The sequence below is a fragment of the Plecotus auritus genome (genome assembly GCF_963455305.1).
Source record: "Plecotus auritus genome assembly, chromosome: 3".
In the NCBI taxonomy this organism is placed as follows: Eukaryota; Metazoa; Chordata; class Mammalia; order Chiroptera; family Vespertilionidae; genus Plecotus; species Plecotus auritus.
In genome coordinates, this window is record NC_137772.1 from 176,422,450 (window position 1) to 176,441,416 (window position 18,967).

At 40.8% G+C, this 18,967-nt stretch overlaps 1 protein-coding gene across 1 annotated transcript in view; it reads left to right on the forward strand.

Annotated features, from left to right (window-relative positions):
* Nucleotides 1–18,967, forward strand: part of LIMA1 (LIM domain and actin binding 1) — a 92,579-nt gene that overhangs the window by 55,095 nt on the left and 18,517 nt on the right. Inside the window, exons 4-7 of the mRNA XM_080659243.1 lie at nt 429–896; nt 12,127–12,211; nt 14,065–14,213; nt 17,959–18,066. Coding sequence (XP_080515369.1) covers nt 429–896; nt 12,127–12,211; nt 14,065–14,213; nt 17,959–18,066 — 810 coding nt within the window. The remainder of the gene's footprint in view (nt 1–428; nt 897–12,126; nt 12,212–14,064; nt 14,214–17,958; nt 18,067–18,967) is intronic.

Consider the following 18,967-nt stretch of genomic DNA (forward strand, 5'->3'; position numbering starts at 1 on the left):
CAGGATATACCATATAATTTTGTGGCATGTAATGATGAACTTTTATTAATGCATATTTACAGAGTTTAAAGTACCTGGTGTTTGCTTCTTCTTTCTCATTTCCCCCATTGATCTTTGGATAAAAAAATCTCTTGTCTCCAATGTAACTGTCATTAGATCTGGGCTCTCCTTTCTCCTCATTTTGTCCTTATAAGGCTATCCTGTTTTATCACTTCCTGCTTCAGCTCCTGACTTTTTCTCTCTTCCCCTCTCCCTCTCCTGGGTGGATGCTTTTTCTCCATGTGGCAGGGCTGTAACTGTTCACAGCTGTCTGAAACGCCAGTGGACCTGGGGCAGCTTGGAGTTTTAACTTTCATTTTACAAAGAACATCATGTTTGATTGTTTCAGCAGGCAAGTTATAACTGGCACTTACTTCTTGTTCTTCTAGAACACCGAAAATCTCCCCCAGCACTTTAGAAGGGGAATCCTGACTGCGTTAAAGAAGAAGTGGGAGAACCCAGTGCTGGGAGCTGAGTCTCACACAGACTCTCTGCGAAACAGCAGCACTGAGGTCAGACACAGAGACGACCATCCTCCTGCTGAAGTGGTGAGCAACTCTGCCTCTGGGGCCGAAGCTAACCGAGGGGTACAGGTCCATCCCAGACCTAGACTTGGATCACCTGCTGAAGCCCATATTCAGGATCCGTATCCCCGCATTGAGGACAGTGAACCTCTAAAAGACCACTCAACAGAAAAGAACAAAATGGAAAACTGTCTAGTAGGCGAATCCAGGCATGAAGTAGGAAAGCCCGAAATCAGTGAAAATACAGAAGCTACAAACAAAATAGAGAAATACAATGTTCCGCTGAACAGGCTTAAGATGATGTTTGAGAAAGGCGAACCATCTCAAACCAAGGTAAGGATTGGGAGCATTTAAAACTTGATACAGTCATTTCTCATAAACAAAGCTGGTTTTCTAATCCAGACAGTTTGAATAGTGTGGAGCATGTGGTCTGTATGTCTTGAATCAAGTTCAGTGAGTTAAGTAAAAATCTCGAATTATTTGCATAGATGGTAAGATTTGTGAGGTTCCAACCCAATTTCATGTGAAATCAAGCTCACACAGGGCTTCAGGTTGATGTCTAGAAATGAAGAGAGTTTGATGCCAATGTGATTTTGTGTTTTTTTACGCTTGCCCTTTTAATTTGTCTTCCTGTGTCTTTTGTCGTTTGTTGGTTTGGGGGGTGGAATTACTGCTGAATCGTTCTCTTGGACACAGCTGCAGGCTGAGTGTTAGGGCCAGATTTTAATGTTAAGACTGAGGCTTAGTTGTCTCTGCTAGCTGAATCCTTTCTCCTCTTCTCAACTTCCTCATCTGTGCCTTCCAACAAATGTTTTCTATCAGCTAAAATCCTCTCCCAGGAAAAATCAATGAAGATAGCCAGACTAGCTGTAGCCTTCAGGATTTTTGACTTGCAAATGCACAGGGTTGCATTTTCCTACAACTGTTAATGAAATTTGATCCTCCGTGTGGATTGCAGACCAGGTCCCCAGAGGGAATTACTTAACTAGAAAATGAGTTACATATGCTGGTGACTTATAACACAATCCAGGGGCTGCAGAACTGGTAAATTTTTCCAGTTTTCTCATACTTTCCTGCATATCTGGCTTTGTACATGAGGATGGTTTGTTATAACAGTCATTATAATGAAATAAACAGATATGATGGGTAGCAAAGCCATCATTTACTTTAGATTCCATCTAGATGGGAAAGCTGAATTTTTTTAAGCTAAATAGTTGGCCCAAATCCCTATATTTGTGAAGTAATGGTATGAAGCGTTCTTTCTGAGATAAAAAATAACTATCCTAATCCTCAATTATATATGGGGTGACTTAGTCAATTTCTTCCCATAACTTACAGTTCCTGGAGCTTTCCTGCCTAGAAACATTCTTGAGTGTTTAGGGCTCATCTATTTGAGAATGTAGAAAGAATTTTTTAAAGGTTTTAAAACCTAGAACCCTGATCTGTAAATGAGTTTTAGCTCTATTTTAACACTGAAACCAGTTGGCAAGAGATGTAACCACAAAGCAGTTTTACAACTTTTCTTAAACTCTCATCCTTCCCAACTTTTAGTCCTCTAGGCCTGCCAAATCCCTCTTTCTTCTTTATGGTCTTAATAAAAAAAATTTTAAAATTTAAATGGGAAAAAGAATTTTAAATGGAAGGAAAAAAATGTCAGAAATCCTAAATAGAGAGGAAGGGGCTTTGTTGTGACTCAAAGCGCCATTGTAAGTCTCCTCCTCACAGACCCTGCTAAGGGGCAGAACAGCTGATGTCATGCCACAGCACACACAATGTAGGTTCAGTGCAAAAGGCTGCTGCATGTCAAAACTGGCCTAAGGTGGGAAATGACTGGGATTGCAGCAAACAAAAATGCTGATTATGTGTAAGGATCTGGTGAGAGACTTTTTTCTCATAAGTGCCTGCTGAGAGATGGGTCAGAACAAGCCTGTCTCTTTGTGGCTGGTCAGAGTGGAGAAAAAATTTCTTATATAAAGAATTGTGAGTCCCCAACCCAATTTCATAGGCACTGAGCAGCTAACGGTCTAGGTTGGGGGTGGGGTGGTGGTTGTCCTAAGATTAGACTTTTTAAAGTGCCTTTTTAAACTTCTGAAATAGTCATTTGTCACTTAATGGACTGCTTAGGGAGTGTAATACACAGCAGCCCTTGGTTTTATTAGCTGTTTCTAAATAAGTAGCATTATCCATGTTGGAAACAGTATAGATTACTTTTAAAAGTTTTGTCTAATATTTCAGTAAAACTGTTAAAATTTTGTCTAAGGCTGAGGAATAACTAATCAGTTTGAAACTAGTTTATGGTTATTGTTAACATAATTTCAGCTTTAATAAGTATAAGGCTATAATCAATTTAATTAATTTGTTGTTCCACTTGTTCATGCATTCCATGATTTTCTTACATGTGCCCTGACCAGGGATGGAACTGCAACCTTGGTGTATCTGGAAGATGCTCTGTTGTAGGTGGCAGGAAAGGTACCAGGTGTCTGACCAGTGGGATCAGACCAAACCTGGGTTCAGCAACCTCGGTACTTGGGTTCTGGCTAGGAAAGAATTCATAGCAAGACCCAAACTATAAGAGAACACTTATTGGGTAAATTACAGAGATAGAAAAAGTAATTCCTAGAAGAAATAGGTTTAGGAAACAGGCTCTAGAGGTAAAGGAAGGGCCCTTGGAGCTTGGAAGTGAGGAAGCTAATTGAAACGTGGGGGGTGGGGGGAGGGTGGCACTCGGTCCTCCCTCCTAAGTGTTTTAAGGGTGGAGATTTTAGCGGAGGTCCCAGGGGAAGATCTTAATAGAACATTTCCAGGTGTGTTCATTCAGAATTGTGGTCTCCACTGGTTGATTGGCTGGCACCAGGGCAGGGGGTTATTATTCCATGCAGCTGGTCCTGAGGTCAGCCTTGACTGGTTTTGCTACTTACCTGGGCCTGGAGCTGAAATACAACTGAGGCCTAAATGTTATCTCTCAGTGGGAAAGGTCAGGGGGTCCAAACCTCATGACCAGTGATATGCTAGAGGAAGTAAAGTCATCCTGGGGGCAAGGTCCCATGCTATAATTGATTGTCCATTGCTAGCCACCTGGGGCTTTCCACCCTGGTGATCTTCTGTACCTGGCCCATTGTCCTTGCTCTGCTCATGTTTGTCTGCCTGCAACTGTGGTCGGCAAACCGCGGCTCGCGAGCCACATGCGGCTCTTTGGCCCCTTGAGTGTGGCTCTTTCACAAAATACCACGGCCTGGGCAAGTCTATTTTGAAGAAGTGGCATTAGAAGAAGTTTAAGTTTAAAAAATTTGGCTCTCAAAAGAAATTTCTATCGTTGTACTGTTGATATTTGGCTCTGTTGACTAATGAGTTTGCCGACCACTGGCCTACAACATAACCAACAGAGCTACCTGACCAGGGCCTCATGGTATAGTTTAGTTCTTCTAGTTAGTCATATTTTAGTTGTGTTAACTTGTTTTAGATTACAAAGGTAAAATAGTACATTGGCTAAGACAGAAATAACTGAAATAAAAATGGAAGTTTCCCTTGTCCCATCCCCTTTTCACTTCTTTGCTACTTCGCTCCCCTTAGACTTCTAAACCCATGAATTTCCCATAGAATTTCTGTTCCTCTTATTATCAGGATCATTATATGAATGGCTATCATCAAAAAACCAACAAAACTTCACTTGTTAATATGAGAGAACAACTGTCCTTCAAATAGTCCAAAATTTTTGTGGTTTTCCTTCTTATAAGTTCCTGGAAGTGACGCCTAGTATTTTGTGTAGCTTTATATAACACTGGTACATACCAGTGTGTATGTGTTGGTGTAGTGGAGCAAGCCCTTGAGAAAATAAGGAAAGTAAGCTAAAGTCTGATCTGTGGTCATCAGCTATTTTATCTATAACCAACGAATCTATAATCTGCATCAAAGAAACATTTTATATTTGCCTTCTTGAAGAATGGGTAGGTGTCTATAGGGAACCTCTACATTGTTATAAAATTACCCATAACATTTTATCTTCTCCTTTCATAGTTAATAATTGTGTGTGTTCCCTTATCTACTTAATGTCATCTTAATAAGATTTTTTCTTATGCTTTCTTAAGGTCTCAAGTAAATTAGTTGGAATTAAATTCCAAGAAGAATACAGTTTTGAGGATGTTCATAATTGGTATCATTTGCATATTTTTAAATCATAATTTTAAGATGGGCTTAGAGAGGAAAGGGATTTGAATACCTGTCAACATTACGGTAGTCATCCTAGTGTAGGGTAGTATATCTTTAATTTGCTTATCAGAATTATAAATCTTAAATTGACCCAGCATCCTACCTCCATTAGATACATTGTTAGTGCCTTAAGTAAAGATAACTGGTTTTGTTAAATAAACACAAGAATTATCCTTATTTTTCTATCAATGCCATCTTTCTCGTGTATCTTATTAAAACTAAATTTTGCTGATTTATTACTATTCACTCTTGAGTAGTTTATAGCTTCCGTGATTTCAAATGTAAGAATAACCTCTATATAGTGGATAATTTCTCATAAAGACCTCATACTAGTATAAATAATTTTTATTTATCCCTACTTAGTAACTGAGTAACTGTTTGGTCTTTTGTGGTAAGATGATAATGGACCCAGGTATAAAGGTGCCAGTCAAGGAATTCTGATCTTTTTCACTGTTTGTTGCCCTAAATAGCTGTCCTTGATGTGCCAACTGGTGACCAGTCATCTCTTTTCTGCTTACTTTCATGCCAAATAACTACTTAACTGGTTTCTAACTGGTTTTCATTACAATAAAACATGTTGAAAAGTAATAGCAGGAAACTGGAACATTCTCTAAGCAATGTTGGCTACATTAGAGTTTGGAGGGGTCAGAAGGACATCATTTACCTTCCAAATATTTACCACCTCTGTCTTCTTGCTATTGGACTCAATCCTGGGTTAGACAACATGGTGTGCATCCAGATGAATGTATTAGTCATTTCCTCTAGCCTTCTGACTTATCAATGAGTTACAAGGTGTGAGAAATCTCTATCATGTTCGTAATCCAGCTCACTGCTCTGAGGCAGTTAAGATATTAAAATCTATATTTTATAGATGGAAACAGCCAAGGTCAGAGGACTTAACTGATATACCCAATGTTCTGTGGCTGATTAATATCACAACAAGGACTGAAATTGTGTAGTAACCTTTCTACCATATAACACTGTCTTTATGAATATTATAATAACTGTTTATTGGATAAAAGCAACTGGCCATGGCCTTATACAATTTTGAAATCTAAGGAAATTAAAACATCAAGAGCTGTATTCTGAAAGAATTTAGCTCTCTATCATTTCTCTTCCCTACATTTTATAGTCTCTTAACTAAATAAAAAACATGAGGGCAATGAAGAGAAGAAATACATCATAATACAGCAGATTTGTACTAAAACTCTTGAATTAGAAGCTTATGATTTGGGGAGGTTTGGTTTTCTTATATAAATGAAATAGTCATCTGAACAATTTCTCTCTCTCTCTCTCTCTCTCTCTCTCTCCCCCCCCCCCTCCTTCCCTCCCTCCCCCTCTTCCCCTCTCTCTCCCTTTCACACACACACACACCCTCTCTCTCTCTCTCTCTCTCACACACACACACACACACACACACCCTCTCTCTCCCTTTCTCACACACACACACCCTCTCTCTCCCTTTCTCACTCACACACACACACACACACACACACACACACACACACACACACACAGTAAACCAGAAAGGAGAAGAAAAAGCCAAGTAAACCAGGAAAAAAGAGTAACCATCATCAGTTGTGCACAGTAATATCCTTATCATTGCATAACTAGTTTTCACATGGTTTTAGTCACTGTATACTCACTGTTTTGTATGCTTATGCTTTATCTTTTGTTTTTTTATATAGACCTTTCTGTGTATCTTCCTAGTTCATGTAGTTATCCTTATATGGCAACATGGTATTTCATTATACTGTTTAATCATTCCCCAGTAATTAGGTTCTTTTTTAGCCTAATAAAAAAGCTCTAAGCGCCAAAACCGGTTTGGCTCAGTGGATAGAGCGTCAGCCTGCGGACTGAAAGGTCCCAGGTTCGATTCCGGTCAAGGGCATGTAACTTGGTTGTGGGCACATCCCCAGTAGGAGGTGTGCAAGAGGCAGCTGATCGATGTTTCTCTCTCATCGATGTTTCTGACTATCCTTCTTCCTTCCTCTCTGTAAAAAAATCAATAAAATATATTTTTTAAAAAAAGTTGTTTTTTTTTAAAAAAAAAAAAAAAAAAGCTCTAAGCATCTTAGCAGAAACATTTTGTTTTAGTTATTTGGGATGTTATCATGGTCAAAAATTATAATTCATTAAATATTCTTCTTACATATTTTCAGCTTGTTCTCAAAGACTATATTATTTTAAACATCACTAGCACAATCTAAGGACATAGTCAATTATCCAGCACCTCATCAGCATTGGTTTTACCATTTATATGTGTTCACTAGTGACCCGGTGCACGAAATTCGTGCACGGAGGGGGGTGTTCCCTCAGCCCAGCCTGCACCCTCTCCAATCAGGGACCAGGGATCAGGCCTAAACCGGCAATCAGATGTCCCTCTCGCAATCTGGGACTGCTGGTTCCTAACTGCTCACCTGCCTGCCTGCCTGATTGCTACTAACTGCCTCTGCCTGCCTGCCTGATTGCCCCCAACTGCCCTCCCCTGCCGGCCAATTTGGTTCTGATTGGTCGGTTTCTATGCCAGTCAGCGTCAAAAGCTCCACCTCCTAGGCAGCCATTGGCTCCTCACAGTTCACCCAGATTTGGTTCTGATTGGTCAGTTTCTATGCCAGTCAGTGTCTCCGGGCCTAACTCCGGGCCTGATCAGAGAGACGGGGCTGATCAGCAGCCCCCTCGGAGGCCCGGAGAGAAACAGAGGCGTGGCTGCTGGCGAAGCCCGGAGAGAAAGAGAGAGGCAACGGCTGATCAACAGCTGCCACGGAGGCTGTGGACCAGAACCTGCCTCTCTCTTCAGGCCTCTCTCTTGGCCTGATCTGCAGCCCCCTCAACAGTCAGTGCTGGGTCGCCACGGCAACCCAGCACTGACTGCAGGACTGACTTCCCATGTTCAGTGGAGCCTTCAGTCGGTCATTATGGACCCTGGGTTTTTATATATAAGGATATTAATTTAATAAGTATGAAGTAATGCCCTCGCTGGTGTTGGTTGAGTGTTGTCCCATGTACCCAAAGGTCGCCAGTCAGGGAATCATCCTAGTCAGGACACATGTGCAGGTTTCGGGTTCAGTCCTGGTCAGGGTATATGCTGAGGCAGCTGATCAATGTTTCTCTCCCTCTCCTTTCCTCTCTAAAATCCATAAAGATGTTTTAAAAATAGGTATGAAGTATTACCTCTCTTTCCTTTTTTTTTCTAATTGTAAGAGTAACACATAATTTTTGTAGAATTCTTAGAAATACAGAAAAAGGAGAGACATCGCAGCACTGGAGATGAGTGCTCCTTCTCTATGTGTTGATTAACTTAAATGAGGTCTATTTTTTCTAAGAAGGTCCTTGGAGAAGGCAATGTTTATCTCACAGTACTTTGAGAAATTAAGGCCAGCCCTATGATAACCATTCATAGTTCAGCAAAGTCTCATTTTTCCTTAAAAGTTATCCTTCCTCCACCCTTGACTTTGGAGGGATGAGAGTCTGCAAGAAGGTCAAAGTTGAAAGGTTGAAGGAACTGGCTGAGAGAGGTAGGAGCCTCTTAGTAAATTAAGGTGTTGGAAAATCAAATTTTAAAGAGAACTTATTTTGAAAATAGTATGGAGGGACAGGAAATCTACTTTTTACTTGACACTTGGGACCTAACTTACTTTATTTCTTAAAAAAAAATTCCAGAGAAAATAAATGTCATGGACCACTAGCTAAAAGCCCCAAACTCTTACTTTATTATTTGTACACGTTGATTTGTTTATGGATTCACAGAGAATGTTTAAATAGAGTTACTACAGTCAGCTGACAGGAAGGAGGACATGTGGGGTGGGGTTAGGTCAAGCTGTAGGAAATTCCAGAGAGTCTTAAAGTGTCTTGTCTTTTCTTAACAGATTTTGATGATTAAGGCTCCCTCAAACATCTGAATAAAAAGAGCTGAAATGTGATAAAATATGTTACAGAAGAGTGTTTCAGTATCACAATTCCTGTTTTTTTCTTTCTGTGTTCCTCTGCTTCCTTGAGAAATATTGGAGGAAACCCCTCCTTCTTCCTGTACTTCAGATTACCACTGGTAAAATGAGGGTCATAAAATTCATAGTAAATGCATTTGAGAAGTTGTTATTCTGGATATTTGAGTGGTTTGGAGGTGAAAAGGTATTTAGAAAATGCTTAGTGCTTCACCTGGGATCTCATTAAAAGCAGTCTCAGATCTCTATTCCTCCTCAGAACCAGTGTCAGTGTAACTTCGATTTCCAGAGACATTTCTATTTTTCTCTAAGACCAAATAGCTTTGCACAGTCACTTTTTTAGTACTTGAAAAAAGGTAATATAGAGTATTGCTATCTCATGAGCCAGAAGGCTTTTCTTTTTCCTAAAGGCTCTTTATTTAACCCAAAGGTTTAAATGAAAAGCTAGCAAAGATTAGAAATTTTATGCATTTAAAACCAAAGAAACGCTCTGCCCTGGCAGGGCATATGCACTGGTTCTAAATGGCCTTGCTCCCAGTTACACCAGTGCAGGGCCTTCCCACATGACTATAAGTACAGACAGAAAACTGAACACTCAGCAGATTACGAATGTAACACAGACCCTTTGATTTTTTAAAAAATATATTTTTATTGATTTCAGAGAGGAAGGGAGAAGGAGAGAGAGATAGAAACATTAATGATGAGAGAGAACCATTGATCGGCTGCCTGCTGCACATCCCCTACTGGGAATTGAGTCTGCAACCTGGCTATGTACCCTGACTGGGAATCAAACCGTGATTTCCTGGTCCATAGGTCGATGATCAACCACACCAGCTGGGCCACATACTCTTTGAATTGTACTGAAACTTTACCTTGACAGGATGTAAGTATTTAAAATATTGCTCTAGTATTAAGAATGCAGAACTTGTTCGCTTTCATTTTTTTTAAAAAAAGTGTATTTTCAGGCTTTCTCTCTTTTTGAGCCCTGAAAATTCTAATTTTTATAGTGATCATCTTACAGTGCAGCAGCATTTGGGATAAATCTTTGGAATTTCCTTTACTTTAATTATCTGCAAATGAGAAATGTTTTGAAAACAGAAAAAAAAAATATGTATGGGAGGGTATCCTGCCAAATTTATCTTTTCCCTTTGGCAAGTGATCTTCATTTCCATATTGGGGGCTGGTCTCGGAGCAACAGTAGGTTGCATCATATGAGTTACCTGGATATGATTAATGATGCAGCTGACCTGAGTATAATGTGGTAAAGTTAGAGTTGCTATAGTTTATCTTGATTTTCATTAAAAATAGATTCAGGGAGCATTTGATATTTTGCTCTCAGGCATATGTCATCTGTTTTGGCTCAAACAAACTCATAAAAATAAAAATAAAATCTATTCAACTAGCCCAGCCAGTGTTGCTCAGTGGCTGAGTGTTGACCTATGAACCAGGATGTCACCGTTTGATTCCCAGTCAGGGCACTTGCCTGGGTGGCGGGCTTCGTCCCCAGTAGGGGGTGTGGTGTGCAGGAGGCAGCAGAACAATGAGTCCCATCATTGATGTTTCTGTCTCCCTCTCCCTTCTCTGAAGTCAATAAAAATATTTTTATTTTTTAAAAAAAGATTCAACTAATAATGTTAAGTAGCAAAGCTTATTTGAGGTAAGTTATATTAATTGTATATTGAATTTGCAAGAAACTATATTCTTTTTGGTATGGTACAAGCAAACCAATCCTTGGCTCTGACTTCTGAAGTGGTAAGTTTTTTTATGGGGGGATGTGGGGGCACTTAAAATAAGGGATAGTTCAGTCTTAAACTTTATTGTTGAGTTGATTAATCCATTGAACTTAGAGGTTTAATAGCTATTTACTAATGTTGAATTCAAAAGGGTACTAAGTCTGATCTGTTATACTGGATTTCAGTTATCTTTTCTACTTCATGTTACCTTGAGATGTAAATGATAGGATGTGGTTGAAGGCTCTCATTACAATCTGAATAAACATGACATGCTGTGTTCTATGGAAACATTCTGTGACTATGTGCCTTTCTATTGAGTCACTTTTCCAGGCTTAAAAATTATAATTTGTAATTTTAATTAGAGATCTACCTTAGATAGGAGAGATAGAAATATAGTGATTTACAGGAATCACAAAATACTTCACTAAAAAAAAAATGTGTATCATTCACTTTTCTATTTTTAAAAAAGGCATAGTCTCTTGCCCTCGATAAGCTTCCAGTCCAGTAGAGGAACACAGAGCAGTTTGATAAGCATTGTCATGGAAGTGTAACCAGGTACTTTGGGTACAGAGGAAGAACAACTTAGATTTATGTAGGACAGACTTCACAGAGGGAAAGTTGCCTAGTTTACAGAGTCTTGAAGGAACAAGCATTTGCTATACAACAGAAGGATAAAACGGTAATCCAGGTAGAGGGAACTAATTTACATTATCATGCCCCTCACAGCAGTTTGCTTTGCATGGAGGGTAAAGGGTGAGGAAGAAAATATACCCAAAGAGGGTAGGTAGGGGCCAGATCTAGAACTGGTCTTCTGTGACATACTAAACACATTAGATTTAATTCAAGGAGTGATCAGGAATCCTTAAAGAATTTTAAACAGGCCTGGCCGGCATGGCTCAGTGGGTGAGCATCAACCTATGAACCAGGAGGTCACGGTTCAATTCCCTGTTGGGGCACATGCCCCGGTTGTGGGTTTGATCCCCGGTAGGGGGCATGCAGGAGGCAGCCCATCCATGCTTCTCTCTCATCACTGATGTTTATCTCTCTCTCTCTCTCTCTCTCTCTCTCTCTCTCTCTCTCTCTCTCTCTCTCTTCCTCCCTCCCTTCCTCTCTGAAATCAATAAAAATATTTTTTAAAAAGAATTTTAAACAGGAGAGTAACATAAATTATATTTGGGGATAATTGCTTTGTATTACTTGGGATAATGGCAGCATCATAGAGACTTGATTGGAAGGTAGAAGAACCAGTTAGAAAGGTAATCAGTAGTCCATCTACTGCAGCAGCAGCAGAGATAAGGTAGGACATGGAAGGGAAACAGCAGATATTGCTGTCAGGACTTGGCACTTTGGAGATGTATGTCATTGTGATCTGGGACATGAAGATTCCCCTCAATGATGTTTAAATTATGAGGCTTTCTGGTTAAGCTGGTTAGGTACTGATCGTTAGCAGAGACCATAACCTTGATAGAGTGAACTTATTTTTCCCTGGGCACTTGTGAACATGTAGTGCTTACTGATAATATGGAAAATATATTCTGTGGAATATAAAAACAAATATAAAATTTAATCTCTTCTGGATTTTTATTTATAAAGGAGATTTGCAGTCCTCCTTTTTGAACATTGCATCAAGATTTCCCATCTTCTATCAAAATTTATTGCTTGGTTTTGTTTTCCAAACAGATTCTTCGGACCCAAAGCCGAAGTGCAGGTGGAAGGAGGATCTCTGAAAACAGCTATTCTCTGGATGATTTGGAAATAGGGCCAGGTAAGCAGAGAGTTCTATGTGCATGACGTTCTCTGGGAAGTACTCATTAGTAAACAGTATCTTTTGGCCTCAACACCAATGCTTTTGAAGGAAGAGTGGTACAAATTAAATGGAAGCCTACTGGTATTGGAGAGATGTCTTTCTCCAGTGCTAGTGGGAGTGATGTATCCCTTTCCCCATTGGGTGCTGCGTACTTATGATATCGAGAAAAAGAATTTTCTGAGACTTGCATGGGAGGATGAGTGACTTTTATTTGCATGTAATTATACCCTTGGGTTTCAAAGTTCCATTTCCCTTAATCCAGTCATGGAAGACATGTAGCTGGGGATTCAGTAGAGCTAGAAGCAAAGCCAGTGTCCAAAGTTTCCTTTCCGTGGTGGAATTGGGTGGGGATTAGCATCAAGCTGGTTGCAGTGCTTCAGTCCACAGTGTGGGGTCCACATGGCCACTGGCCATGTGGGCGAATGCAGGAGTGTGAGAGTCCCGCAAGGCAGGAGTTAAACACGAGCAAGCAAGAGGCAAGAGTGCAAACCAAGACTGGCCGGCAAGGGCTGGGCAGTGATTGAAAGTCCACCCTATGAAGCAGGAGGTCACAGATTCCTGGTTGGGGGCACATGCCCAAGCTGCGGGCTTGATCCCCAGTGTTGGGCATGCAGAAGGCAGCTGATCAATGACTCTTCCCTCATTAATGTTTCTATCTCTCTATTCCTCTCCCTTCCTCTCTGAAATCAATAAAAATATATTTTTTTTTTTTAAAAAGGAGTGTAGCCAAAACCGGTTTGGCTCAGTGGATAGAGCGTCGGCCTGCGGACTGAAAGGTCCCAGGTTCGATTCCGGTCAAGGGCACGTACCTTGGTTGCGGGCACATCCCCAGTAGGAGATGTGCAGGAGGCAGCTGATCGATGTTTCTCTCTCATCGATGTTTCTAGCTCTCTATCCCTCTCCCTTCCTCTCTGTAAAATATCAATAAAATATATTAACAAAAAAAAAAACACCAAAAACTAAAACAAAAAAAAAGGAGTGTAAACCAAGACAGTGAACTCCTTTGTTTAGGAGCTTAAGTACCTCAAGTCTTCCCATGCTTGCAGTGGCTACACTACTCTGGCCAATGATCTGTTCCCAAGTGTGAATGACAGGCAAGAACCTTTCCTTTATCGCCCAGACTTCACTGGGCATGCATTTAAACTGCAGCTTCCTGGCAAAACTGTACAAATGACTATAATATTTGGCCTTCACTTTGCTCCTTTCCTGCTAATTAATAACTAGGTTAAATTACAACGGTATCAATACAAGCCATTCCCAAATGTCATTGCTCTCCACAAACAGCTTCTCTGTATTTTTAATCCATCCTTGTTAGTGGTAACCTGTGGTAAATATCTGGTACCTTTGCAGGATTCCAAGGGAAGGACTACAGAGAATTTTGGCTCCATAGTCTTTTGAGGCTTGAGGGGCTTTCATGGATGGGCAGTATCAAAATTGGTTATCCTGATCCCTGGTCAGATAGCTCAGTTGGTTAGAGCATTGTCCCCATACACCAAGGTTGTGGGGTTTGATCCCCAGTCAGGGCACATACAAGAATCAACCAACGAATGTATAAATAAAAGTGGAATAGCAAATTGGTGTTTCTCTCTTTCTCTTTCTTTCCCCCTAAAGTCAATAATAATAAAAAATGTATTTAAAGATAGGTTATCTGTACTACCAGTGGTAACAAAACACCTTAAGGTTGGAATTATTATATTTGAAGGGCATATAAGGGAAAATACATTACATTACAATAGCCCCAAATTGAGAATCTTGAAACCACTAAAGTCATATTTTATCTTCTAATAAAGCATCTTTTTGCATACTTTCAGGTCAAGTGTCAACTTCTGCATTCAATTCGGAGAAAAGTGAGACTAAGCGAAACCTGGAGATCCCGCGCCTGTCAGAAACCTCCATAAAGGATCGAATGGCCAAGTACCAGGCAGCTGTGTCCAAACAAAGCAGTTCCACCAACTACACCGTATGTGTTCGGCATCATTCATTTATTCATTCATTCATTCCTTAATCCAACAAATGGATTAAGAGCACAGGAACTAGAAATGTCACCAGACCCTGACTTGTGAGCCCTGGCTCCTTCCCTTGTCCTCCCAGCCCCTATTCCCTTTTCACATAGATCCTACCCTAGCTTTATTTCCATCCCTATCATGTTCTATCCTGTTTTGCTTTCCTGGGCCTCATTCCTACCCCACTCATTTTTTGTATAATGTTACCATTCAGTAATGTCATAGAGTTTTTCTGTCTCTTCTGCTTAATCTTGTTGTTAAAGAAGTGGTATTTTATTAGTTTTTACAGAAACATCTATTTTTGTTTCTGTTTTTGATTAAAGAAAGGGCAAATAGTGGAGAGAAATATCGTATATATTTGACATTAATATGGGTGGGTTTTTTTGAAAATTTGTATTGATATATAATTCATATGACATAAAAATCACCATTTTAAAGTATAATAACTCAGTAATTTTTAGTATATTCACAAGGTTGTGCAACCATCCCCTGATGGTTGTCTAATTCCAGAACATTTCCATCATCCCAAAAGAAACCCCATGCCTGTGCAATTACTTCCAATTCCCTCAGCAGGCACTAATTTACTTTCTTTTCTTTATGGACTTGCCTATTCCAACATACTAGCTAATAAAAGAGTAATATGCAAATTGACTGTCACTCCAAGACACCAGATGGCAGTTGTGGGCAGTTAGGAGTGACCAAGCCTGCAGGGAAGGGCAGTTGTGGGGGGGACCCCGGCCTGCAGGGGAGGGCAGTTGGGGGGGCTAGGCCTGCAGGGGAGGGCAGTTGGGGGGGACCAAGCCTGCAGGGGAGGGCAATTGGGGGGGGGGACCCAGGCCTGCAGGGGAGGGCAGTTGCGGGGGCTAGGCCTGCAGGGGAGGGCAGTTGGGGGGGCAGGCCTACAGGGGAGAGCAGTTGGGGGGGACCCAGGCCTGCAGGGGAGGGCAGTTTGGGGGGACCAGGCCTGCAGGGGAGGACAGTTGGGGGGGGGCTAGGCCTGCAGGGGAGGGCAGTTGGGGGGGACCAGACCTGCAGGGGAGGGCAGTTGGGGGGGCAGGCCTACAGGGGAGAGCAGTTGGGGGGGACCCAGGCCTGCAGGGGAGGGCAGTTTGGGGGGACCAGGCCTGCAGGGGAGGACAGTTGGGGGGGGGCTAGGCCTGCAGGGGAGGGCAGTTGGGGGGGACCAGACCTGCAGGGGAGGGCAGCTGGGGGCGACCAGGCCTGCAGGGGAGGACAATTAGGGGAAATCGGGCTGGCCAGGGAGCAGTTAGGCATCAATCAGACTGGCAGGGGAATGGTTAGTGGGTGATCAGGCTGGCAGACAGAAGAGGTTAGGGGCAATCAGGCAGAGGCAGGCAAGCGGTTGGGAGCCAGCAGTCCTGGGTTGTGAGAGGGATGTCCAAACGGGTGATCGGACATCCCTCAAGGGGTCCCAGATAGGAGAGGATGTAGGCTGGGCTGAGGGACCCCCCCCCCATGCACGAATTTCGTGCACCAGGCCTCTAGTTTCTTATAAATGAAATTGTATAATATATAGCCTACTTAATCTTTACTCTTTGTGATGTGATGATTTTCTAAAAAAAATTAGAATAGTGGATGAGAAAAGGGGAGAGAAATGACAAGATGATGTGCTCAGTAAGAACAAAGAAATTGGTCTTCTAAATAAATTGGAGAGTTTTTCTATTTTATACTTACCTAGGCTTAACTGGCAGGATGACACTATGGAACTGTTTAATTGAAGTTGCCTTTTAAATGCCATTTATTCATATGTACACACGCATATATACACATGTACACATACCTATATATATATATCTTTCAAATATTTGTTCCTTCTAAGATTTCAAATTGCAATCCATTAATCTCTTTTTTTATTATTATATTTTATTTCAGAGAAGAAGGGAGAGGGAGAGAGAGAAATAGAAACATCAATGTTGAGAGAGAATCATTGATCAGCTGCCTCCTGCACGCCCCCTACTGGGGATCGAGTCTGCAACCCGGAATCAAACCCGGAACCCTTCAGTCGGCAGCCAAACCGGCGAGGACCATTAATTTCTTGATGTCCTATTTTTTAACAAAGTTGGAAGACTAGTATTGAATTTTATTTGTTCCCAGCCAGACTGAAACTGCCTATTAGAAATTGTAATGTGTATTTCACGAGTTGAGCCTTCTTTTTCCCACATTACTAAGTATGCATTCTCCAGTAGTATTTATTGGTGGGCTAAGTCTCAGGGCGATGAATGATTTCATCTTGATTTTTCACTGTAATTTTAAGAAGAGATGTGTGTAAATCAACAGTGAGTGTGAAAAGTGAGCAAACTTAGACTTCTCTTAGAAGGCAGGTCAGGAGATACAGCAAATCGGTGATCTGTGCAGCTCTGTTCCTTCCTGTTGCAGGATTTTGCTGCTTCTCAGTGCCCTGCTGCTATAAACATTCCGACCAAGTGACTCCCTAAGTGGAAAAACCTGTTCAGTGACCTTTTTTAAAAAACTCCTAATAGAGTTTCTGCATTGCAGTCTCCATCTCTGAAACTTTTAAGAGTTGAAATGCTTTAGGAATTCTTATAAAAAAGTACATTTTATCTTTTCCCCAAAGAATTTCTCAGGCCCCCTACAGAGGATGGTTGTAACAAGGCACATACTCTATGGCAGTGATTCTGGAGGCTGGGCTCTGAGATGGGGTCAGGAATGAGTGGTTGGACTGTTGTACTATTGTCTTCTGCAGTGCTGGCTGCCAGCTCCTTCCTATAGATGCACCTCCAAAATGTGTGCCTTAATTTGGAATTCCACACCTGATTAAGTCAGTCACACTCACACTCCCTTCCATTGGCCCTGTGGCCATAATTATGTTTTCTCCCCATGCCTACAGAATCACAGAGAACAAAAAGGTACTATATTTCTAGCAGACTAATGATAGGAAATGTTCATAGTTATCTACCTCTATATTAATTTTGGGTCTAATATATAAAGTTAATTATAATATTTTCCCCCAAGTGTTCTCAAGGAAAAAAATTTGATTATGCTTATTCCTATGATAGTATTAATGCCTGCTTGGTATGTTGAGGCTCTGTTATGAGAAGTAGAATAAGGTACGTCTTTAGTACAATGTATGAATTTTATGCAAAAAAAACATGTTTTTTTAAAGTCTCACTAAAAAAAAGGTTGTTTTATAGTTATCATTAAATATATATAATTTGTTTTCATACGTATACATCATCCCTGTCTCTCTTTCCAGGCCGGGCATATATATATATATGGTCAGTATATTTTCTTAATTATTGGCACTTGGCATTTCCTTTCCCTGCTCCAGAATGGTCTTTTCTGATAAAACTCACAAGCTTTGCATTCCCACAAGCTCTGCTGCTAGAAGAGTGAATCACAAGAACATTGTATGCTGGGGGTGGTCTGTGTGTGTCTGTGTTGATGTGCATATATTCTAATGAGCATCCGGTTTTAGACTAGTGTACAAATATTTAACTCCGAGGTATGTGTCCACAAGCTGCTTTTGTCGTTTCACAAGTCAGTGGGTTTTGCTTGTGAGAATTAGGGGGTTGATTTGATCTGAGGCCTCTTAAAAGAAATTTATTTTTCACATTCCAAGTTTACTTAATAGATATGCCATGAAGAGAATAGTGAGAATTTATTTCATTTTATTATTTTGAGAATTAAAAAAAAAAGTCACAGACTATTTTTATTTTCTAGAATGAATTGAGAGCCAATGGCAGTGAAATCAAAATTCATAAGTTGGAACAAAAGGAAAATGTGCCCCCAGGTCCTGAGGTCTGTATCTCCCATCAAGATGGAGAAAAGGTGGGTTTAAAAGCCTAATGTCCAGTTGCCAAAGAAGCATGTGTTCTAAATTAGATGCTTAAAATTAGAAACCACTCTGACTCTGGGCTGTAGAGTGTCTGGGAATTTGGTAACAGCTGCCAAGACAGATTGTTGTTTTTGCAGGTCACATAATTTTGGTTGGGGAGCTCTGCAACTTATAGCTGACCAAATAATGAACCTTCATTGGAAAATTCCTTTGCTCAGCAAATGCTTAGGGGGCATAGAGCTAAAGTGATTTTTGAAAATCTGTTTTGATTAGAAATGTTATCTTCAAAGTATTTGTATATTATTAACTTATTTTATGCAATAAAATTTCATTCTTTCACTCAGTATTTTGAAAGGTGGGCACTATGCTAAGCATGGGAAATGCTAAGCTTAAAAACTAAATATGAACATACCATTCTATGTGGTCTTTATCTGCAAGGAAGCTAATAGTAGAAGGGAGATGAGTAACCGGTTGGCCATCATAAAACAGTGTGACCTCTGCTGTCAGAGGGCTATTCAGGACTGTGGAAGCTGAGACTAAGGACACTTGCCCTAACTTCCTCAGGAAGGTCATGTCTGAGCCAAGTCCTGAAAAATGTGTGGAAATAGGCAAAGTGAATAAGTAGAAGTTTGAGTAAAGAAAGAGAAGGGTATTCCAGACATAACAGAGGTTGGACATTGGAGATCTAAACTAAGATGACTTGGCTGACCTGGGGAGGTACATACAGGCCATGATGAGAGACAGGTGGAGGGAGAGGGCCAGAGTGGGTCTTGAAGAGCTTTGTAGGCTACCCTTAAGAGTTTGGGATGTAGCCCTGCAGTGGTGGAAAGCCAGTGTAAGATTTTAAGCAAATTAGATTTGTATGTTATGCATTTATTGTTAGATGAATGGCTT